Source organism: Muntiacus reevesi, chromosome 1, assembly GCF_963930625.1.
Source record: "Muntiacus reevesi chromosome 1, mMunRee1.1, whole genome shotgun sequence".
NCBI lineage: Eukaryota > Metazoa > Chordata > Mammalia > Artiodactyla > Cervidae > Muntiacus > Muntiacus reevesi.
In genome coordinates this window covers 195,236,404-195,261,154 of record NC_089249.1, presented here as the reverse complement: position 1 = coordinate 195,261,154, position 24,751 = coordinate 195,236,404, and the positions used below count along the sequence as shown (strand labels likewise).

At 48.4% G+C, this 24,751-nt stretch overlaps 1 protein-coding gene across 2 annotated transcripts in view; it reads right to left on the bottom strand.

Moving 5' to 3' along the window:
• Positions 1 to 24,751, bottom strand: part of ARHGEF18 (Rho/Rac guanine nucleotide exchange factor 18) — a 51,992-nt gene that overhangs the window by 16,179 nt on the left and 11,062 nt on the right. Inside the window, exons 2-6 of one of the 2 annotated variants that reach the window (XM_065917848.1) lie at positions 5,093 to 5,231; positions 3,236 to 3,348; positions 2,953 to 3,093; positions 1,098 to 1,348; positions 256 to 381 (exon numbers count right to left, since the gene is read on the bottom strand). In XM_065917848.1, the coding sequence (XP_065773920.1) occupies positions 256 to 381; positions 1,098 to 1,348; positions 2,953 to 3,093; positions 3,236 to 3,348; positions 5,093 to 5,160 (699 nt within the window). In that variant the 5' untranslated portion in view covers positions 5,161 to 5,231. Of the gene's footprint in view, positions 1 to 255; positions 382 to 1,097; positions 1,349 to 2,952; positions 3,094 to 3,235; positions 3,349 to 5,092; positions 5,473 to 24,751 lie in introns of those variants that run through there. The other variant, XM_065917847.1, reaches the window with a different exon arrangement.

Genomic DNA, 24,751 nt, shown 5'->3' with positions numbered 1-24,751 from the left:
CCACTGAGTGGCATCTCAGGGGCCACTCTGCTGTGGTGGAAACAAAAATCACGCCTGCTGTGCTTTACACCCGCGGATTTTCCAGAGTTTTCACGGCCGTGTTCTGAATGACTTTGTGGTTAAAAATGAGGCAGAACCTGGAAAATCACTGCTTTATAACAAGTCATTTATAAAGTTCTCCAAAGGCCTACAGTTTTGTGTGAAAAACAAAAACAAAAAAACGTTTTTAGTATAAAGAAATAATTTTTTTTTTACCTTGATCAAGTTTTGAAATTTCTTGTTTTGCTGCAGCAGCAACTTGTAGTGACTGACAGCGTCGTTGTGACCACTACAAAAGACGCTGTATTTTTCTTTCATCCTCTCCCCGTTTTCACCTGAAAACTGAAGAGAGGTGTGGACATGTTACTAGGGGAAACACGGAAACTGCCGGGGAACGTCTTCACCTCGTTCGCCTGACTCTGCTAAACCACAGATTGACCTGACTTGGGGTTTCACTCTCTTGTCTGGCTCGCTGGCCCCAAACAAAATGCTTCGGCACAAGGCGTCTCATTAACAGGGCACCAAAAGGGCAAAGGAGAAAACTTTTGCGTGTCACACAGGCACTTGTAAAACACCCTGGAACCCGACCAGGAAGAATACATTTAAGCGAGAGAATATCAGAAAAAATTCAGAGGTGGAAAGGGTCTTCTTTTCATGACAGGGTCGTCTTCTCCTTAGTTAGGTGACTCGCATGCTCCGGGTGCTTTGAGGGCAGATGAGGGGTCTTGGGTCTCCTCTGTCAATCTTGGGCTTGGCCCAGAAGTCCACTCAAGTCAGTTTGGGATCAATGGCCTTGCCATCCATGGCAGTGGTTCAAACACCACGCAGGTGTCAAGACCGAAAAAAAGTAAAAACTGGCCAACCAACCAATCAACCAAACAAAAGCACAGCATATACACCGGACAGTGTCTCGACAAGCACGCTGGCTGTTCAGGCCTCTGTGTTTCTGAGCTGGTGGCGGCGTGGGCAGCTGTGAGAGGCCAGGACCACTGTTCTCGGGGGCTGGGCGCTCAGCAAACAGGACAGGGCGGGGTGGGGGTGGGTCTGGCCATACCCACCTGCTGAACCAGGAGGTCCCCGATCTTCTGGATGACATAGTTGCAGGCACTGCCCTCCTCCAGCGACTCCAGGCGGCGCTCCTTCAGCCGACACAGGAAGTGGCCGTGCACCTCCAGCAGGTCGTCCGCGCCTGGGAACAGGCGGCTGATGTCCTTGGGGCTGAATTGCAGCTCCTCCCGCAGGGCCCGGGAGTAGACCTTGAGCATGATCTTGAGCGTGCGCACATGGTGGGCCTCTGTCTGCATCAGCTCTGTGGGGACGGGGATGCAGGAATTAGTGGTGCAGGTGGACACCCTGGCTAAGCCCTCCCTTGGCTCACCATGGGCCACTCTGGCCTCTCAGGTTTCCTCGAAGCCCTCATCGTGGTGGTCAGACCTCCCAGGGACCAGGCCTCCCGTCCTCCCTGGCCCAGCACTGCCCAGGGCCCAGCTTAGGGAGGTGGACAGACACCAGGAAAGAGAGGACCGGATGTGTGCCCAGACCTCAATTTCACAGGAGGGTTTTCTGTCTATTGTCAACTGAAGATGTTTTCAGGCTGTTTGAAACAAGACTGTTCTGCTGGACATCCCTCCCTGGGATATGAAACTCACACACTGGTGCTGCGTCAGAGACCCGCCCCAGACTGTAACTGATGGGAAAAGCGAAGCTCAGGGAGGATTTTTAATTCACGTTAAAAGCAAAGAAAGATTAGATTTTGTGATGAAGTTTTTCTGTTGTTTAACTCAAGGTCTTGAAGCTGTCAGAGGTGGAACAGAAGTCAACATGACACATGTACGTACAGCTGATTCCTGATGCTGTCCACCGGAAACTATCACCATGTTGTTCATCGGCTGTTGCTGTTGTTCAGTCACTAAGCTGTGTCTCTTTTGTGACCCCATGGACTGGAGCCCTGCTTCTCTGTCTACGGGATTTCCCAGGCAAGAATACTGGAGTGGGTAGCCAGCCATTTTCTTTTCCAGGGGATCTTTCCAACCCAGGGATCAAACCCGTGTCTCCTGCTTGGCAGGAGAGTCTTAAACACTGAGTCATCAGAAAAGCCTGCTAACCAGTTATACTCCAACATAAAATAAAAGGAAACCCCTAACAGCATCGGCCCATTCCAGGGCTGCCAGCCACGGGGCGGGAAGGACTCTGTGCTGTCCAGCAGTGGAGACAGCAAGGCAAAGGGCTGTCCAGACGGAAGCGGTGGACTGGGCCCCCACTGGCCCTGTCTGCAGGACCCCTGGCTGGCCTGGCTCTCCTCCCTGCCCACACCCCCACTTGCTCTGGCCCTGGCAGGGAGCTGAGTGTGTAAAACGCGGCAGGAGTTGAGTGTCCACTGCTGAGTGGACACCACTGAGCGGCAGGGAGGGAGGCCTGGAGGGACCCGCAGGGAGCACCAGTCCAGGTTTGGGCAGTGTCTGGGAGCTATGGTTTCCATGGTGATCATGACAGCCAGCTTCTCTGATGGTTACTGGGAAGGAGTGCCCACCTGGGAGCCGGTGTTACGGTCACATTCAGATGGACAGATCTGCCTTCAGAGCCCTCATTGCGGCTCTGTCCGGGCCTGTCTGCGGTCATCTGACGGGACGGCTGGGATGGGCTCGGGTGGGCTTCTCCATCGGGGTCACCACCACGGTGGGGATGACTCAGGACTGGGCACCGGGCCATTCCCGCCCCTGGGGACTGATTCTCACAGTCTTGCCCGGCCGCCTCATCCCTGGCCCGGCAGGCCCAGCTGCCCAGGGGTGGGGGGAGCGAGTGGAGGGGCCACGTGGTCTCAGGGAGGGTCAAGAGTAGAGCCCCGGCTCCCCAATGGAATCAATTAAAAACAAACTAGAAAAGAAGAAAGAGAAGGGGCGCAGGCCTCCTTACCATAGAGCACATCCTGCCTTTTCACCACCTCCCTCTTCTGTTTCTTCACATACTCGGGGTCCACAGAGAGGCTCCAGGACTCAGCCTCGAACTCACGGGCGTCCGCTTCGATCTCACTCTTCAGCGAGGCGGTGTAGGGGTCTGAGGGAAGGACAGGAGGCTGCTGCTCGGGTGCTGGGGCCTGGCTGGCTCAGGGGCCACCCCCCGCCCTCATCCCCTGGACGCCTGCATGTGAGTCTCGATGCCTCCCAGTGACACCCGGGAAAGGATCGGGCGACCGTACCGTCTATGAAGATGGGCTCAGTGCTGGAAAATGTAAGAAAAGGAGAGTCCTCGGCCACTTGCTTGAGCTTCGGAAACAGTGTGTCAGTTTCATCCATTTCTCCTGTTAGTGGTCTAAACAGACATAAAACCAACTTTAAAAAAGTTGAAGCACACACACAAACACACACTCATACAAACACACAGTCTACAAGAGCAAATCAGGCTGTTATGTGATTTGATTGGATACTATTTGAGAACTTTCTGGATGTCAATATAAACCTTAACTCTGTCACAAATCTTTTTTTTTTTTCTTCCTTTTACTGGCTGTGCTGCGTGGTTTATGGGATCTTAGTTCCCCGATCAGGGACTGAACCTGTACCCCCTGCCATGGAAGCACCCAGCTGTAACCACTGGACCACCAGGGAAGTCTTTGTCACAGACCATTTTTGAAAATTAGGACACTACCTGTGAATGTGATATGACGAGTCCTTCCATCAAACTAACTTTTTTTTTTTTTGGAGGGGGAGGGTATGGTTGATGTACAATATCATGTAAGTTATGGTAGTATAACATAGTGATTCACAATTTTTTTGACTCAACTTTTAAAGGTTATATTCCATTTATCGTTATTATAAAATACTGGCTATATCTCCTGTGCTGTACAATACATCCCCGTAGTTTATCTATTTTGTACATAGTAGTTTGTGCCTCTTAATTTCTTGCCCTTATCTTGCCTCTCCCCGCTTCTCTCTCTCCACTGGTAACCATTAGTTTGTTCTCTGTATCTGCCACCAAAACTAATTTGATGTTCAAGTACATTCTATGAAAAAGTGAGTGAAAGTGTTAGTCACTCAGCCGTGTCTGATTCTTTGCGACCCCTCGGACTGTAGCCGCCAGGCTCCTCTGTCCATTGGATTCTCCAGGCAAGAATACTGGAGTGGGCTGCCATTCCCTTCTCCAGGGGATCTTCCTGACCCAGGGATCAAACCCCAGTCTCCTGCACTGCAGACAGATTCTCTACCATCTGAGCATCAGGCAAGCCACCCAAGTACATTCTAGGGGTATATTAATTAAATGCTTCCTTTCCTAGCCACTGGCACCCTCTGGAATCCCCAGAATTCTTTCCAGCCAGAGCAGGGTGGACACAGCTTCATTCCTCGTCCAGACTGGAGGGAGAATCTTTTCTAGGGGAAAAGAAGATCAGCTTCTTGCCCCACTGACTCATGCAGCAACATTTTTTTTTTAATATGAGGTTTTCTACTTGCACACTGCTGAATGTAACACTTCGAGAACCATCTCGAAGCCCTAGGAAAATCAGTCTAAAGCATAAATAATAGGATACAGACTCCGCAGCGACCTCAGCAGACTTCCTGCCTGGTCTGCAGGACAGAAAGGAGCCCTGTCCAAGGGTCCTTCAAGACCAGGAAGCAAACTGGCTCCAAATGGCTGGGTAGCCCAGAACACACCTTTTTTCCCTTCCCTGTTGAACTTTATTTTGTATCGGGGTATGGTCGATTAACAGTGTCCTGATAGTTTCAGGTGGACAGTGAAGGGACTCAGTCATACACACATGTATCCATTCTCCCCCAAACCCCCTCCCATCCAGGCTGCCACATAACACTGAGCAGAGTCCCCTGTGCTATACCGTAGGTCTTGGTTGGTTATCCATTTAAAATATAACAGTGCAGAACACACCGTTTTTGAAAAAGGAGGAGGAGTGAATCTCTGAGGTAGGTGTTAATGGGAATCTTGCCTTTTGGTAGGGTGGTCCTGCCAAGGGTCTCCTTCCGGAGAGGCTGTCCAAGGGGTCCCTGAGGAATCCCCCTGCCTCCCTCCCTTTGCCAGTCCCTGGTGGCAGAGGGGGGACCCCACTCACCCAAGTCTTGTCCCGGTTCCCGCTGGGCTGGGTGCTGGCTGTGGACCCCCCTTCTGCGAGACCGTCATGCCGACATTCCTGGTCGGGCGCGGGCTGCCATCGGACAGGAGGGTGGCCCTCGGGTGCTCCTTCAGGGATGCTGCGACGGAGGCAAAGACAGAGTGGGTGCTGAGGAAGTGGGCGGGGTAGCGCAGGTGGCCCGTCGGGAGGCCCTGCTCCGACTGGGGCCGCAGCGCCGACAGGATCTTGGAGGTCAGCAGCTCATTGTCCAGGAAGATGCTCTCGCTCCACTTCCTGGGGAGAGAGCCGTAGAAGGAGAGCTCAGGGCGGCTGCGGGGCGCGCCCTCCCTGTCGCCGCTCTTGGAATGCCCGTTCCCCATGGTCACGCTCTGGGCGCTGAGACCCGGCCGCTCTGTGCTGTTTTTATACCCCGAAGGAGGGGGGGGGATGCTTCTAGAAATGGAAAGCTGGTTCTCTTACTGTATTGGCTGAAGCTGCGGGTCTGGAGGGCAGGAAGTGGGTCCCCACTGTGACCGTTCAGTGTGGAAATCGCACAGGATTTTCTCCTTGGGTAAAACACCACCAACACGGCAACTCCCCCGCTCCAGGCCCTTTCTGTCTTGGTGGGGAGAGGGGGCAGGTAGCAAGGACCAGCTTATATCCGCCACAGAGAATCTTAGGATCACGGACTAGGGAGCTTGTACCGACATCACACACGCGATTGTAATTAATCTGAGACCAGCTGTCAGGGTGATTCTGAGATGTGGAGACCACGGGGTCTCTGATGTTCGTAATCACTAACAGAATCTGAGGCTCTGATCCTATAGTAGAAGGTGATCGGAAACCAACCGAACACACGACAGGGGCCCAGCAGGGCTGTCTGTGTGCATTAGCTCATTAATTTCAGAGTTGGGATGTTACTGTTGATAGCAACTTATCCCCCCCAACCCTGCCACAGATCATAAACTTGAATGTGTTCTACTCATATGTGAATTCATTCAATCCTCTCCGTAAGTGTCAAAGTAGGCACACTTATCTTCACCTTGATAAATAAGGACACTGACAATTAAGAAGTCCAATGTCCAGTGCCACTTACATTTGATACATGACAGTCCATGATATACTCACAAGATGACCTGATTCAAATCTACAATTTTTTCACACTTGTTACTAGCAATGCCTTGTATGTTACTTTAAGGTCACAATCTATGGGCGAGTACTGATTTATTATAACTATACTTGAAGTTCATGATTAGACTGGATTTTGGACACACACACCCCCAAACACAATCAATACACACACAATAATAAAGAACAAAAACAAACAACAACAAAACCAGAAATCTTAAAAAAAAAACAAAAAACAAACCCAGAAATCTAGCAACAGACTATATGTCGAGTGGAAAGGATGTCGAACACAAGTAAGAAACCAAGAGAAACCTGAAATTGAAATAATTTCAAATTATTTTAAAAAATGCTGATGCTAGAATTAATGTTTAAAAAGTGTGAATGTAATTTTTGCCTTCTTTAATTTAAAAATGTGTATTGAAGGACTTCTCTGGTGGTCCAGTGGTTAAGAACCCACCTGCCAATGCAGGGACAGGGGTTCGATTCCTGGTCCGGAAAGATCCCACAAGCCACGGGGCGACTAGCCCTGTGCACACAAGCACTGAGCCACCGCTCTAGGGCCTGCAAGCCACAGCTGCTGAGCCCGCGTGCTGTAGCTCCTGAAGCTGCGCGCCTACAGCCTGTGCTCCCGGACAAGAGAAGGCACCACAGTGAGAAGCTGGAGGACCGACACTGGAGAGTAGACCCCGCCGCCCGCCCCCGCCTGCTGCAACTTGACAAAAGCCTCAGCAGCAAAGACCCAGCACAGCCAAAGATAAAAACATGTACAGGAAAAAAGAAAAAGCGCTGAACCTTTGGATGCACTGTTCCCACTGATCCCTCCCCCACCGATGGAAAGATGCAGCTCTTAGAAAACCAGGCTGTCATTAATTAGGCTGATTTTTTGCCTCTTCTTTTTTGACAAATCCACCATGTAAGTCAAGCCTACTTGGGATGGGCTGCTTGGCTAATTTATCTATTCTGAGGGTAAAAGCCACATTTAAAAGCTTTGCTCTAAGACAAACAGCAGCCTTGAAAAGAAATCTGACCAGTGGCACTCCAGATCTGGCTCCTGGGTCCCCAACGCACTCCCTCCCTGTTTCCTGGTTACTCTACGTCACTCGAGGAAAGTACTTGGGATTCTGGTTCTGAGCAGCATGGAGACTGGGTGGTGCTGTGTGCTCGGTGATCTCAGACATCATGACGTGGAGATCGTAAATGGCTAACGGTGCCTGTTATTGCGGTAGACCCAGGTGACCAAGCTGTCGCTCATATACCAACACCTGTTTGGCAAAGGTGAAAATCGTAAACCGAGGCCTCCACGGTCCCTGGCAAGCGATTCCTGGCTTTCTACAGCCAGTGAACTCCACCCCGGCAATTATGATCTATCTGGACGTACAGACGGGACGAACGCAGAGACGAAGCCTTCGCCCAGTGTCCTGGTGTGGCTGGTAGGCTGTTCCTGTGACCCAAGGTCCCGCCTGAAGTCGGATGGATTCTGCTGTAATCGAAGAGCCCACAGAAGAAAAGGTAACCAAGAACACCCTCAAAGAATCACCGCTTCCAGAGAATTTTTAGAAAATGATGGATGACACTAAATCTACAGTAAGTGGAATCAGAGCCTCCTTGGGCTGGTGGGAAGACACTCTGAGGTTCTGGCATCTTACAGTCTTGCTTTAGGGATCCCACGTACCCCCAGACTCTCAAAAGGGGAGAAGGGACAAAATTCCAGGTAACACAATGATGAGTTGGCCCCCTCAACGTATGCCACAATTTACTCATTTACTCTCATTACTGTCTCCCTGGTAGGAGGGAGGAAGGGTCTCTCACAAAATAGGCATCGAGAAATCACTGTTTCACAGGATTTTACTCAGCCAGAAAAAGAAATGAAATTCCAACACTTGCTGCAATGTGGACAAAATGTGAGGACATGATGCTCAGCGAAGTAAGTCAGACACGAAAGGACAAAGATGGTCAGATTCCTCTTCTCAGAGGTCCAAAGAGGAGTCAGACTCCCAGAGAGAGAATGCAGGATGGGGTGGGTGGGTTCCCGGGATCGGGAAGGGGAATGAGGAATTTTGCTTAACACGGACAGAGTTTCAATTGGGGAAAACGAAGAGCATTTTGGAGATGGATGGTGGTGATGGTTGCCTGACACTGTCAATGTACTTAATGCCGCTGGACTGTATTCTTCAAAATGGTTAGGCTGGAGCCTCAGTCACTGGACCACTAGTGAACTCCTAAGTGACTCACATTTTTCACCTCAACTATCTCTGCACGTGATTATGAACACCCCACAAGGACTGATTCAAGGGTTACAGATACATTTTAGCCAGCAGGTGAATTTGCAAACACAGAATCCAAGAATAATGTCGTCCGTCCACACAGTGGAATATGAGGTACTCAGCCAAAGAAGGAATGAGAGGTTGAAACATGCTCCGATGTGGATGGACCTGGGAAAAACCCTGCTGAGTGAAAGAGGTCAGGCACACAAGATCGCTCAGTGCAGGATCCCGCCTCTAGGAAACATGCAGGATAAGTCCATCCCCAAAGGCAGAAAGCAGATTAACAGGTGCCTAGGACTGGGGGCTTCCCAGGTGGCTCAGATGGTAAAGAATCCACCTGCAATGAGGGAGACCTGGGTTCGACCCCTGAGTTGGGAAGATTCCCTGGAGGAGGGCATGGCAACCCACTCCAGTATTCTTGCCTGGAAAATCCCTCAGATAGAGGAGCCTGGTGGGTTAAAGGCCATAGGATTAAAAAGAGTCGGACACGACTGAAGCGCCTAAGGACACCAACAGGACTGGGGGAGATTGGAGGGTGACAGCTCATGGGTGTGGGGTTTCTTCTGGGCGTTCTAAACTTCACTGCAGAAAAAAAAAATGAGAGCGGGGGAAAGCCCTGATGGTCCAGTGGGTAGGAATTGCTGCTTTCACTGTCGTGGGCCTGGGGTTTGATCTCTGGTTGGGGAACTAAGGTCCTGAAGCCACATGGTGTGGTCAAATACTTTTTAATTAAAAAATTTTTTAATTCAATAAAATTGATTGCGGTGACTCTGAGAACATTAAAAGCCACTGCACTGCACAGTGAAACTGCTGGACTGTATGATATGTGCACTGCATCTTGGTTAACAGGTAAACTAGAGGAAGGGCCATCTTTCTGCAGGAGGAGAGGGAGCTGAGGGATCTGTAGGCTTGACACCCACTGTGAGTGAATTTTGCTGTCCCTGGCTCTGAGACAGCCAGGAATCTGTATTTACACTGCCACTGTATTCTCCTACACCAGCTCAGCCATGGTGGGGCAGATGAGCAGTGGCCGGGCGCTGGGATCTGGGCGGAGCTATCTGCACTGCCATGGGAGCCGCCCGGGAGCTTAATTAGCACCCTCTGCCTGCCGCTGAGAGGTGCCATCGACTGCTGTGCTCCTGGCCCACTGCGGCGACCCATCCACCGTGGAGGGGACCCAGAGGAGAGGGAGGGACAACAAAGAGAAGTGAACGGTGAAAATGGAAAAAGTTCTTGGCCCGCAGGAAAAAACACACCCTGTTCTGAGCCACAAACACAGACAGCAGTCCGTTCTCAGGAATTTTTTTTTTTTTCAAATCTGAAGTCTAGAAAAATAGTGTAGATGATCTTTTTTGCAAAGCAGAAATAGACACAGACATAGAGAACAAACGGATGGATATCAAAGGGGAAAGGGGTGAGACGGGATGAACTGGAAGCTTTGGATTAACATATATACACTGCTGACAGTAGGTATAGAACAGCTAACTGATGAGGACCTACTATGCAGCCAGGGAACTCTACTCAGTGCTCTGTGGTTACCTAAATGGGGAGGAAATCCAAAAAAGAGGGGATATATGTAAACATACAGCCGAGTCACTGTGCAGTACAGCAGAAACTGACACATTGTAAGGCAACTATACTCCAAAGAAAAGTAATAATAACAATAAAAAAAGAGATACTACCCTGGGTTGGGCTTTCAGCTGGGACAGCCTCAGACAGACTGGTCATATAATACAGGTATATATCCTAAGCCTGGTGGCTCAGATGGTAAAGATTCCGCCTGTAAATGCAGGAGACACAAGAGACAAGGGTTCGATCCCTGGGTCGGGAAGTTCCCTTGGAGGAGGGCATGGCAACCCACTCCACGGGGCTGCAGAAGCGACTTAGCACCCACACACCCTGGGTTATGAATCATATCCCTCCTCATGTTCTTCAATGAATAAAAGCAAATAATGCAATCACTTTAAAAAATATCCTCGCTGCTAAAACCACCACAACAAAAACCCATGTTTTGTCTTGGTTTCTTAAAGAGTGATCTCTGAGCAAATCAGGCGATGAAGCTGGTATGAGGGCTGTAGTGATCCCGCCTTGAGATGTCACTTGGATCACAGACTCCATGCTGTGCAGTTCAGGTGAAAAGGGGCTAATTTCTATCGCACTCAGGCTCCCGAGTGACCTGCCATCTATAAATCCCCCGATACACCAGCAGGACCCCATCAGCCCCCAGGGGAATCGTAAAGACCCACCAAGAAAGTCTATGAATATGACTTAATAGTTACAGACCTGTTGAAAGTCATTTTTCAAGGAAACCATCAAGTGACCATTTTAATTGGACTTAAACTGTCCTTACATCATCTAGACCCACACTGGCTTCCAGAAACACTGAATTCCAAATAAGAATTTTAAATTCTAACCAACAAGGACCTGCTGTATAGCATGGGGACCTATAATCAATATCTTATAATAACTAATAATGGAAAAGAATCTGAAAAATAGATATACATGTATTGCTATTGTTCGGTTGCTAAGTCGTGTCCGACTCTTTTGCAACCCCATGACATGACTGTAGCCCACCAGGCTCCTCTGTCCATGGGATTTCCCAGGCAAGTATACTGGAGTGGGTGGCCATTTCCTTCTCCAGGGGATCTTCCCAACCCGGAGATCGAACCCGGGTCTCCTGCACTGGCAGGTGGATTCTTCACCACTGAGCCACCTGGTATCAGTGAATCATTCTGCAGGACACGTGAAGCTAACACAACACTGCAAATCAACTACACTTTAAATTTGCTTTTAATATTCTAAATGGCAGACTCCTCCTGTCACTCGACGGGAAAGCAACTGGAAACATCTCTGGGAGGCAGCTGGGCCGGGGCACCATGTCCCTGCAGTTTTCTGCTATAGGCCAAGCAGGTGGATCAGACCGGCGGCATCTTTAGGCAGGACCAGACTTCCCCAGCCGTCCAGCAGTTTTGGAGGCTTGGCTTCAGAACAGCTCCCCCATTTCTCCCATTTGGGTGAGGTCCTGGGTCCTCCTTCCACCACCCCCATTCTTTGTGTATGCGAGAACTTCTCTCCCAGGCTGCGAGTGCAGCCTGTCTCTAGAGGGTTCTAGCAAGCACAGGTTGCAGGGAGAGTGTTCCAGAGACAATTAAGAAAATCTGGTGCCAAGTAGAGTTTTCAGTTCACAGCTCCAGGCTTGGCGGCTGCCTGAGAACAGACTGAATCGATGCTGAGACAACTCATTGATTTCTCTGCCTTGTTTCACTGTATGTTATACAACCGAGATGGCATAAAAAAGAAAAAGAAAAAATACAGGAGGCAAAAAAAAAAAAAGAACAAAAACCCAAAACAAAACCAACAGCCAAACCCCAAATCTTAACCCCCCACCTCAAAGGACAAAGAAAACAACTAAAAAAGGGCATACTGTGGTTTAGAAGTGTAAGCCAGAAAGAATATTCTTTGTGGATCTGAAATTACCCAATTAACAAAATACACAGTCCCCTTACTCTCAATTATGTCAAACCAGCAAACACCACTATATATATATTAAAAAAGTGGTATTTTCTTGACTGTGTGTGCAGAAGACATAAGCATCACAAAACAGTATAAAAGTAGAAATAACCCATAATGCCACCATCCACAGTTAACTGGTATTGGAATGAAGATTTATAACTTGAGAATTAATGTTTAATACTGAGTAATTTAGAGAGCCATGTTGAAAGCTCCCTCATGTATAGCAAAAGGATAATACAGTAGCAAATACATATGTATATTTTGCATAAATATTATACAGGACATGTGGGTTACACCATCAAGTGATATGCTAGCAAATCATAATCATACAAAATATTCTATATTACTCTATGGATAATTCTGTAAGTTAAACATAGAAAGGACAAATGGCCATGTCTGTGGGCATAAACATGAAATTCAACCTAAAAACTTCATATTTTTCACACATAAAAACTCAAAACGGACCACAGATTTAGAACCATATAACTATTCAGAGCTAACATAGGAGAAAATCTTTAGGAACTGGGGCTGAAATGGTGAAGAGTTCTTTGCTGTGACACCGGCGGCCTGATCCACAAAAGAAAAAAAAAAATTTTTAACTGTCTTCATCATAATTAAAAATGTTTGCTTGTAGAAGATCTCTTAAAAGGATGAAAAGACACGCTACAGAGTGGGAAGAAATATTTGCAAACTGCCTGATGAAGGACTAGCATCTAAAATATATAATGGACTCTCAAAATCCAACTGTAAAAATACAAACAACCCATTTAGAAAAAATGAGCAGAAGAGATGAAGACTACATTTCTTTGAAGAAGATATTGAATGATGATATAAAAAAGCACATGAAATGATGTTCAACATCATTCAACCATCAGAGAAATGCAAACTAAAACCACCAGGGACCACCACTACCAGGATGGTTAAAATAAAAAAACAGTGATGATGCTAATTGCTTGTGAGGATGTGGAGAAATTGGATTGCTCATACATGGCTGGTGAGAATGTAAGAGAGTGCAGTCGCTCTGGAAAACAATTGGGCGGTTTGTAAAGAAAACTAAACAATTGCATTCCAGGGTATTTATCTCAGAGAAACGCAAAACAAAGTCCAGACAAAAACCTATGCACCACTGTTCACTAGAAACAATACAGAGGTCCTTCGCTGAGTAAAAGGTTAGACAAACTTCAGTCTACCCACACGACAGAATACAGCACACAACAATCAAGGTGGATTTCATGGGCATTATGCTGAGATAAAGGGGCCAACCTCAGACTTCCCTGCGGTGGATTGGAATCCACCTGCCAATGCAGGGGACATGGATCCGATCCCTGCTCTGGGAAGACCCCACGTGTCTTGGAGCAACTAAGTCTGGGTGCCACAATGAATGAGCCTGCCCTCTGGAGTGTGAGAGCTGCAGCTACTGAAGCCTGTGCTCTGCAATAAGAGAAGCCACCGCAGTGAGAAGCGCCTGCGCTTCTAGAGAGGAGCCCCTGCTTGCCACAGCTAGAGAAACTGAGTGCAGCAATAAAGACCCAGCACAGCCAGGAATAAATAAATATTAGAAATATTTATGTTTCTATAAATATAAATAAAGGCATTAAAGTAAATATGCAAATAAAGTAAGATTAAAAAAAAGAATTCCTGCAGAAATGTAAGCTTCGGGAAACTGAGTGGGAGATATATGGAAACTCTGTACTCTCTTTATGACTTTTTTTTATAAATTGAAGACTATTCCCAAACAAATAGTTAAATTTTTTTTTTTTTTAATGTTAAGTTCGGGAAGAACTGAGCCTTTTTAAAAACAAAAGAATAATTTTTGAAAAGGTATGTGTGTGGGCATTCTGAGTTACATTAAAAAAGGACGAGAATGCACCAGGCCCTTCTTGGCAGAGGGAGGAGACAAGTAATTGAAAATATTTATTTAGGGATATCCATGTTCAGCAGTGGCGTTCTTCACAGTGATGCTGAGGCGGGAGCAACCCAAGTGTCTATAGATGGAGGAATGGACAAACAGATGTGGTCCATCACTGGGACTTTATTTTAGTCTTAAAAAAAAAGGAAAGAGATGCTGAGCTCTGCTACACTGTGGATAAACCTTGAGGACATGATGCTCAGTGAGAGAAACCAGACACAGAAGCACACACAGTCTGACCCCACTCACAGGTGGTCCTGGAGGAGTCAGAGCCACAGAGGCAGGAGTGGATGGTGGGCTGGGGGAGGGGCCAGGGAGTGAGTGTTTCATGGGGACGGAGTTTCAATATTTCGAGACACGAGTTCTGGAGACGAATGGTGGGAATGGTTGCACTACTTACAGCCACTGCATCATGCCCTTAAGATGGTTAAGATGACAAGTTTCTGGTATATTTTATGTATTAACATCCCGTTAAGGGACTCAGAGTATGTCCACACAATACCATGTGATGGAGAAGAAATGAGACTCCTTAACTGTGGTTTCCTTCTTCCTCCCATCTAGGTGAGATAGCCCCTGGACTGAGAAGGAACAGAAACTTTGAAGATCATCAAGGCTCGAGGCAGGACAAGGCACGTGTACCTGACCTCAGCTCCCCAGAGCCCGGCACAGGGCGGCCCAGGGATGCAGAGGGCACCGAGTGAAGTCTCCAGACTGAATGACGTTCGAGTCGGACATGGAGACAGCTGGCTGGGCCTCTGTGGCGCGCCTCTGGGGGAGCTGGGGAGGACAGAGATGACAGAAGGGCAAAGCCATCCTGATTGGCAAAGAGGAAGGAAGTTAATCTTACAAACTGGATGTTAACCTGCAGCAAAAAAAAAAAAAAAAAAAAAGCCTTATGGGCTGTGAGCATGGGAAATAACAGGCTGAGAATCTTGGGTTTCCTGTTTCTTGGAACAAATCAAGACTAAACTCTGAGAGGTGTGCTCTGCAGGCCTAGAGGAGAGGAGACAGAGGGAAGGTTTTCATGGTCGCTACAGCAAATGGGTTGCTGGTCCCTGGGCAGTTCTGGGCATAGTGGGGAGACAGGGCCCCTGGGGTATAAGCTAGGTGCTGGCTGAGTCCCTTGTGACATCCTTGTAAATTCACGGGGGGATTAAGAACCCATGAGCACAGCTTGAGCGACTTTAAAATTTACTGGGGCCAGACTTCCCTGCTGGTCCTGTGGTTAAGACTGCACTTCCAATGCAGGGGACCACCCGGGTTCAATGCCTGGCCACAGAACTAAGATCCCACACACTACAAGTGAGAGCCCGCATGCCGCAACTAAAAAGATTCCACAAGCTGCAATGAAGATCCCGCGTGCTGCAACTCAGACTCAGCACAGCCAAATAAATAAATATTTTTAAAAATTTACTGGGAAAAAAAAAAAAAAAAAATTTACTGGGTGTCCACACACACTCAAGCTTGGCAGTAGACCTATCTTACATAGCAAGAGGGTCTCCAGTAGAATGCCAAAGGGCTCTGCCCTTGGCCTTGCCAGAGATGAGACCATAGGAGCCTTGCTTATCAAATTCACAGATGACAGGGAACAGAGAAGTTGCCCCAGATTTTGTTTGTAAATAAAGACAGAGAGATGAATTAACACAAAACTGTCTTGGAGAAATTACTATAGAGGAAATACCAAGAGATCCAGCAAAGATGGGGGGCGTGGGGCGGCTCCCACCTCTAGCAGCAGCACAGGTGAAAAACCAGGGGGGCGTTCCAGGTGCCTGCCGGCAGCTCAGGAAACCAACAGCGCGGTGCACGCAGGGCGGGGTCACCTTAGGTCACAGCAATGTCAGTGCGACAACCAGAGCCAGGAGGGCTAAGCCGCTGGCCGGCCAGGCCTGCCTGGGCATTTACCTTGGGCCAGGGCCAAGTCCAGTGAGTTCACTGCCCCAAAGTGGCACCCAGGAAGCCACACAGTCTTCTAAAAAGTACCATAGAGGGTGGTACATAGGGGGCCCCAGGCCCCCATGAGGGCCCGGTGGGGCATGCCTGCAAGGTTGACAGACCCACCAAGGGATCCCAGCTGTGACTGGAAAGGAAGGGGTGGAAGGTTGGGAGCGATGCTTGGAGGAAAGAAAGCGCAGGATGGTGCCCATGCAGGACAGGCCTGTGGGCGGGTATGGGGGGCGGCCGGACGCAACAGGTGACGTAACACAGGTGAGGAACTGCCGCTTTACTGTAATTATTAAAAACTTACTAGCAACCGCCCAGGATTTCACAAACCACACGGAACCACTGCTCCTGTTTCAGCACATTCTTTTCCATCTTTATTTCTGCTCATTTCATTGAGGAGGTCATGCTGTCGCCCACCATCAACCATTTCTGATCGGCAAAAACAACCTTTTCCCACAATCGGACCTCATATGGGGGTGAACTCTTGCCAAGCTCAATTTTGCATCCTGCCTTTCTGCTGAAGATGTGTCATAAACATTCTGTTTGCCTGTGAACCACACTGCGGAAAGCTTGTACTATGGCTTTTGTATGGAAATCTTCTGCAATGGCTGTAAAATCACTTATTAGAGATGACCACTCCTCTCATAGGCTTCCCAGGCGGCACGGTGGTAAAGAATCCACCTGCTAGTACATGAGACGCAATGAGATGTGGGTTTGATCCCTGGGTGGGGAAGATCCCTTGGAGGAGGAAATGGCAACCCACTCCAGTATTCTCCTGGAGAATTGCCCAGTATTGTCCGGGAGAATCCCATGGACAGAGGAGCCTGCTGGGCTATATAGTCCATGGGGGTCATAAAGAATCAGACTTGACTGAGAGATTGAGCATGCATGCTCCTCTAATGTCATGTTGTAATGTTTCCTGTGGTTATAAATTAAGCTGTGATGGACATCTGCATGACACACTTCCCTCAGCAACGGATATTCTCCTGGGATAGATCCTTATTAGCAGCTGGGTACCCCCCGTGGCCCATTTCCACAGTCTGTTCCCCCATCACAATGCAGGCTGGAAGCTTCCTGATAGTGGGGAAAAAAGGGAGTTCCCTGGCAGTAGAGGGGTTAAGACCCTGCATTTTCAATGCACGGGTTGCAGGCTCGATCCCTGGGCGGGGAGCTAAGATCCCACAAGACTTGCAGCCAAAAAAAAAAAGAAGCTCAAAGAGCTCTACTGAGCCAAGAGCACTCTGGTGAGCTGGGGGTACGTGGCCTCCTCCAACCAGGGAACTCGGACTTGACACACTTCCCAGGAGAGGCGGGATCCCCTCTGCACACACCCATTCCTTCCCCCATTGTCCCTGGGGCCCCTCCCTGGGCTCTTCGGGAGCCCCTGCCCCTCTGTGTAGGGCCCTCCCTCTGTACCAGTGAGACACGCCCTGGCCGTCTGGCCAAGGCTGTGACCTCCTTGAGGCTGCCCGCCCAGACTTGCCAGCCCCGTCCCTCCCCACCTGCTGCCTGCGCGGCTTCCCACGCACCTGGTTAGCATCCCCATGGCTTCGGGATGAAGTCCTGAGTCCCTGGCCTGCTCGGGACAGACTCTCTGGGATATGGGCCCTTCCTAGGTCTCACCTCTTGCCACCTGTGCACCCTCGGAGGCTTTGGGGACCCCGGCCCAGGTGCCCCTTTGCTTTGCCAGCTTTGGGCCCAGGCCAGAGTCCCTCTGGGTTGCCCTGCCCTGCTCCCTACCCTCAAGGTCTAGGCCTTTCAGTGGTTTCTTTACCCTCCCCCGCTCTCACTGCATTACTCAGGCCTCATTGAACCTTGACCCCCTTGAGGGTAAGGGGTGGGTGTCACTCATCTCTGTGTGACATCACTGGCCATCTTTGGGCTCAGGGCACAGGTGGACCTCAGCCCTGCTGGGAAGGTCAAAGGCAGACATCCAAGGGTGAGGCCGCAGGAGTCAGGCACAAGCCTGTTCTTGGTTATTTCACTTTAAAGACACGTGGTCACCTTTGCACACTTCTCCTGGGGTCTCTGTGGCTCTCTTGTTACCCTAGCTGACTTCATGAGGACAGCCTCACCCTCCTACACACGGCCCAGGGACACCCCCACCCTTGGGAACTGGGCAGACATGTCTGTCCTTGCCCTTGGCCCACCCAGCTTTCTTGGCATGTTTGATTTATTTTTGTTGTTGTTTGGTCAGTTGCTGAGTCGTGTCTGACTCTTTGCAAACCCAAGGACTGTAGCACGCCAGGCCTCCCTGTCCTCCACTATCTCCTGGCCAAGGACTGCAGCATGCCAGGCTTCCTTGTCCTCCACTATCTCCTGGAGTTTACTCAAATTCATGTCCATTGAGTCAGTGATGCTATCTAATCATCTCATCCTCTGTTGCCCGCTTCTCCTCCTGCCCTCAATCTTTCCCAGCATCAGGGTCTTTTCCAATGAGTCCGTTCTTCCAATCAGGTGGCCAAAGTATTGGAGCTTCAACTTCAGCATCAGTCCTTCCAATGAATATTCAGTGTTGATTTCCTTTAGGATTGACTGGTTTGATCTCCTTGCTGTCCAAGGAACTCTCAAGAGTTTCCTCCAGTTCCACAGTTCAAAAGCATCAATTCTTCGGCACTCAGCCTTTGTTATGGGTTTATTTATTTACTTATCTATCTATCTAGGCCATGCTGTGCAGCTTGAGGCATGTGGGATCTTAGTTCCCAGATCATGGTTTGAACCCTGGCCCTCAGCAGTGAAAGCTCAGAGGAGGCGTAACCACTGGACCACCAGGGAAGTTCCTCCTGGCAGGTCTAAAAGCAGACCAGATGGAACCCCACTACCCATTTGGAATCGGGGTGGTGGGCCAGGCCGCCTCTAGTTTGTCAGGGGAAAGATGAGGGAGGGGCTGTGGGTGGTCTTGTCTCTAGCCTTCGGTTTCCCTCGGGCTCCTGCAGCCCCAGAATTCTGAGGGATGGAGGAGGCTACTTCCACACTGTGAGGTGACCTCTAATTAGGAAATTTTGATGGCACACTAAGGAAAAACTCAGGTGTGTGAGGAGAAGCCACACTTTTCCACGAAAACTGTTCAAAGCTCCTTTTCCTTCTGGGACATCTGAGAGTTAGGGATGCTTTGTGGTTTAAAACATATGCTAACTGAAAACATTCATGTGAGACCTTTATTCTGGCAGAAGTGGGCCAGTCTGTCCCCATGATCCCTCAAGTAGTTTAGCATCATTTCCTCATAGGGACATGATGTGTAGAAAAATATTACTCTGACACTGCAGGGAAAAAAAGAGGCTGGGGGAGGGCAGTCAGGCACAGCTAGCTTCTAGTGCCCAGTCAGTAGATGTCAATTAAGCAGCTGGTGTACTGCCTACCAGTCAGTTCTTAACATTCTTAATAAACCTTAACTTCAAAGGTTTTTTTCAGTGGTGGGGGGGAACACTGGCTTAATTATTCCATCGATAAATAAGGTACATCTCTAAATTAATATCTAATGTCAAGATGGCATTTCTCTAAATTATTCTTGTTTTGTAAAGATAAGAGCTAACTAAGGCAAACTGCTATTGGTGAGTCATCCTAAAGGTAAAAAAAAAAAAAAGAACAAAGCAGAACATTCTTGGGCTTAAATCCAGGCAGCTGCATATTATGCTCCTGCAGAAAAATGCAGTCCAAACTCCTTACCTGCACAGATTGCTGCCTGAAAAGAAATGGTCCTCATGAAACTCGGGTAAGGGCTCATGAAAAAATGCCAACTTTGTCACTGTTACCTGAATTTGATCCCTCAATTATAGTAGAGGAATGAAATTTAAAAAAAAAAAAAAATTTTTTTAAACGGAAAATTAAGATAACATTAAAAACCAGCCAATACTCCTGTCATCATTTACAAATGACTCTGCCCCAATATCTGTTTGCCTGGGTGGTACGCTGACAGCTGTCATCACAGTGAATATACCCTAGAAGGTAAAGAATCTGCCTGCCAGTGCAGGAGCCACAAGCTCGATCCCTGGGTCGGGAAGATCCCCTGGAGAGGGGAATGGCGACCCACTCCAGTATTCTTGCCTGGAGAATCCCATAGACAGAGGAGCCTGGTGGGCCACAGTCCATGGGGTCGCAAGAGTCGGATATGACTGAGCACAGCACAGGGCATGGTCTTTGTACCGTTTCAATCATTTCCCTGTTGTCAGATGTCAGATCCATGTATTCCAATAACACACACAAGTCTCAAGGGGACAGAATTGCAGAGGCAGAGGTTAGAAAACGCTTTATGATTTCAGATCTGCATCAATAAACTGCTTTTCCAAATAAATGTACCGACGGGGACAACACTGCTGGAAAACAGGAGGAAGGAAAGATAATCCTGGGAGGGGACACGGCAGGATGACAGCTAACCGCAGCTGCAAGGGATTGTGGGTATTTCCCCTCATTTTCCTACTTTCCAAATTCCCTGTGATGGTCATATGACCTTTATAGTTTAAAAGAAAAAAAAAAGGTTAATATTAGGAGGAAGCTGGGTGCAGGGTGTGTGGGAACTCTGCACGGTCTTTTTTTGTTTTTTTTTTGCTGGAGCTGTATGGTTTATGGGATCCTAGTTCCATGACCAAGGATTGAACCCAGGGCCTGGTGATGAAAGCGCTGAGTCCCAACTACTGCACCGCCAGGGAATTTCTACATGATCTTTTTTCTTTTTTTTTTAGAAAAAAAAGATTTTTCTTCAAAAATCTAAAATTATTTCAAATGATTTAGCATTTGGATGGATGGAGGCTTCTTTAAATTTCTGATTAAAAGGAAATTAGAGAAGAGAGTCTCTACCATAGGTTTGGTTTCAAGCAGGAAACCTGACAAATTTCCATTAATGGAAAGGCTGTTGGATCTATACCAAATGGCAGGCAAATAAAAGTGCATTTATCTACTTTAAATATTGAAGGTCTATGACTTTTAAAAAGAAGTGCTGGGGGCTTCCCTAGTGGACCAGTGGTTAAGAATCCATGCTTCCACTGTAGGGGGCTCAGGGTTTGAAGGAGAGAAACAAGGAGAAAAAAGTGGGTGGGGGAGGGTACTATCATGGATGGGTCTTTAGAGGCCCCTCGGGTTTATACTTTATCCTTGAAACTGAAACTACAGAAAAGTTTATGCATGAGGGTCTTAGATCAGATTTGCCTCTTGAAGCAGCTGATGCAACCAGGGAGCAGTGATGGAAGGAGCCAAGGGTGGAGAATGCCAGGACTGCTGACACGGGGCATGGGCAGGGGCAGACTCAGGGCCGGGAGGGAGAGAGGTGGTGACACTGACCTCAGATGGGAGTCGCCCAAGCTGCTCGGGAGGTCTCAGGTGACAGCTAGATGCAGGAGTGGGGCCCTCAAGAGACAGTCCAGAAGAGGGACGGAGACTTGGGCAGAGGACAGTACCTGAAGCCAAGGAGTGGACGAGACTCCAGGGCTGGAGAGACTGCTTTGCAGAGCTGCCTGGGGACTGGATGGGACAAGACATGATGGCCCTTAGGGTCCCTGGTTTGCTGCACGTAGTGCAGAACAGGGGGCAGAGGGAGTTCATCTCAGAAGCACTGGTTCATCAACTGAAATCTGTAGGCTGTTTTCTCACAGGCTGTCACTCAGTCCTCTTTCTCCATCCTGTATTTCCCTAGTTGCTAATTTAGACCAGTGGTTCTCACCCTGGGGTAATTTTGGCATTTGGGGAACATTTGGCAGCATCTGAAAACAGCTGAGATCATCATTGGGAGTCGGGGGTGCTCCTGACATCCAATGGATCACCACTTAGGATACCGCTCAGCACCTCAACCAGGGAGAACCATCCAGCCCCAAATGCCACAGTGCCCAGGGTGGGAAAGGCCAAGTGAGACCCGGACATGGAAACTGAAACATTCCTTGCCCTGAAGCCCACCTTGCTGGCTTCAGTCACTGAGATTTGGGGGCTCTGATGACAGAGACGCAGGCCACCCTAGAGCTCTGATAAGCAAACCTTCCACATCGGTGTCTTTCTAAATTACGTGGTAAATGACTGGTCAGGACAGAGCAGAGATGGATCCCAGGAGGTCTCCCTCTAAGTAACTCAGTATGTGAGCACATGTGCTCAGTCATGTCCGACTCTGCGACCCCATGGACTGTGGCCACCAGGCTCCTCTGTCCATGGGAGTCTCCAGGCAAGAATAATGCAGTGGGTTGCCATTTCCTTCTCCAGGGGAATTAACTTGCTAATTAACGCCCTTTGGAAACTTTCACCCAACTTATTATAAGCCTGGCTATAGAGTGATTAACTCAGAATCATCTTAATGTCTCCATGTACTTCTCTCCTTTGCCCCAAGAATGTTGTCTACGACCAGATCTGACCTTCCCATCGCCCAGTGTTCCACCCCACTTTCCTGGTCAACTGACCAGACCATCACCTGCCAGAGGAGGAAATGAGGCTGCTGTGACACAATTTCTTCCCAGAGATGCATGCTGGTTTTAGGGCTCACAATCGCAGCTTCGATGACCCACTCTTCTGGGTGATGTGGGGTCGGCTGGTCTCTAGCTGGGGGATGGCCCTGGCCAATCTTTCTGCTTCCTCCCCAGGCCTGAGACCACATGTGCCAGATGCCAGACGCTTCTGTTAGGATGCCCAAGATGTCAGAGGTCATGGGTATCTGAGACTTGCTTTTAAGTTCTTATAACCCTCTGGTGTCAGGTGCAACTAGCGTAGAGAAGCCTTACGATCCAATGATGAAAACAAATGACTGATTCAAAAATGGGCAAAGGGTGTGAAAACACACTTCTCCAAAGAACATACAGAAATGGTGCAACTGAAAGACTTCACATGCTGTAACTAAAATCCTGCATGCCACAGATAAAAGAGCCTGCGTGCTGCAACCAAGACCCAGCGCAGCCAAATACATACATACTTTTTTAAAAAAGATAGCCAGAAGTGGCCAATAAGCATGTGAAAAGCAGTTCAACATCCCTGTTGCTAGGAAAATACAAATCAAAGCCACGATGAAATGCCACTTCACGCCCACTAGCATGGGATGATGTAAAATGACAGGGTTGGGGAGCACGCAGAGAAACTGGAATCCTCGCACGCTGCTGGCGGGAATGTAAAATGGTGCGGCTGCTGTGGGAAAGTTTGGCAGTTCCTCAAGAAGTCAAACGAATTACCATGTGGTCCAACAATTCCACTTCTGGGTATGGACCCAAGAGAACTGAGAGAAGGGACTCAAACAGGCATCTGCACACCCGTGTGCATAGCATTGTGATTCACAATAGCCAAGAGGTGGAGGCAACCCAAGGGCCCATGAACAGATAAATGGATAACCAAAATGCGATATATCCATAAGATGGAATAGCACCCAGCCTTTAAAAGGAAGGAAATTCTCACACCTGTTACAGCTTGGATGAGCCCCGAGGACATCGTGTGCTGTGAAACAAGCCAGTCACAAAAGGACAAATACTGCATGATTTTACATACATGAGGGACTGAGTGTAGTCAGATTCTCAGAGACAGAAAGTAGAATGGTGAGTAACACAGACTGGGGAGCCAGTGTTTCACGGGGACAGGGTCTGAGAAGATGAGAAAGTCCAGGATAGTGGAGGTGGTGGTGTAGCAATGGGGATCTACACTTAAAACCAGTTAAAATGTTTCCAAAAAACCAAAAAAAAAAGGCATGACTAGCGCTAGAGGTGCCTTGCCCTTCAGAGTGAGGCTGCAGCTCAGCCATTGTGGATTTCAGCTTCCTCTCATAAACCTGACATCCTGGGTGTCTTTCCTCTCTACTGACAGCTATCTTGCATGAGGGACAGGGCCCTGAGAGCTTCCTCAAGAAACTGGTTCTGACACCCAGGGAATTGGTCAGGGCTCTAAAAGTGGCCCGGAAGGTCCCTGCTGCCCCCTTTAATGGTCGCTCCTCAGAGGTCCCTTAGCGTTTGACAGGGGTGGTTCAGGGAAATAAGGAAACAAAACTGCTATGTGTAGTGTTTTTGAGTCATTCTGATGAACAAGTTTAACCACTGCATGGAGGGGAGGGGGAGGCAGCAGGTAGGGAGGGGGAGGGAGGGTGTCTCTGGAACTTTTTACCAAGAGTAAACTAGTAACTATCATGTGATCCAGCCATCCCACTCCTGGGCATATATCTGGAGAAAAGTTTAATTTGAAAAGACACAACGCAACCCTATGTTCATAGCAGCAGTATTTATAATAGCCAAGACATGGAAGCAACCCAAGTAACCGTCAACAGATGCACACACCCACCCACCCACCCACCGAAATATTACTCAGCTATAAAAAGGAACGAAATAATGCCATTTAGAGTAACACGGATGGACCTAGAGATGACCATACTAAGTGAAGTAAGTCAGACAGAGAGAAACAAACATCAAGGGACATCACTTATATCTGGAATTTAAAAAAATGATACAAATGACCTTATTCACAAGACAGAAACAGACTCACAGACATAGAAAGCAAACTTATGGTCACCAAAAGGGAGAGTGCCAGGTAGGAGAGATGAATTAGGAGTTTGGGATTAACATATACACACTACTAAATATAAACCAGGTAAACAATAAGGACCTACTTACTATACAGCACAGGGAACTATGCTCAGTATCTTGTAATAACTCATAATAGAATCTGAAAAAGAACACACATACACACACATATATATCTAACTAAATCACTTTGCTCTACACCTGAAACTAACATGATATTGTAAATGAACTGGACAAAGGTGTGACTGCGACGCTTCGATATGAACACGGCTGGGAAGGACGTGAGGAGGACGCCACTGCACAGTCCAGGCTTGTCCCAGAGCTTATCTGCTTCCCTTCGCTCCATTTCCCACTACTTTCTGGTATCAGGCAAAGAGGCACCTTCAGCCTCATTCACAAGGAATTCAGACCCTACAAAAAGCATGCGCTTTGTGGATAAGTT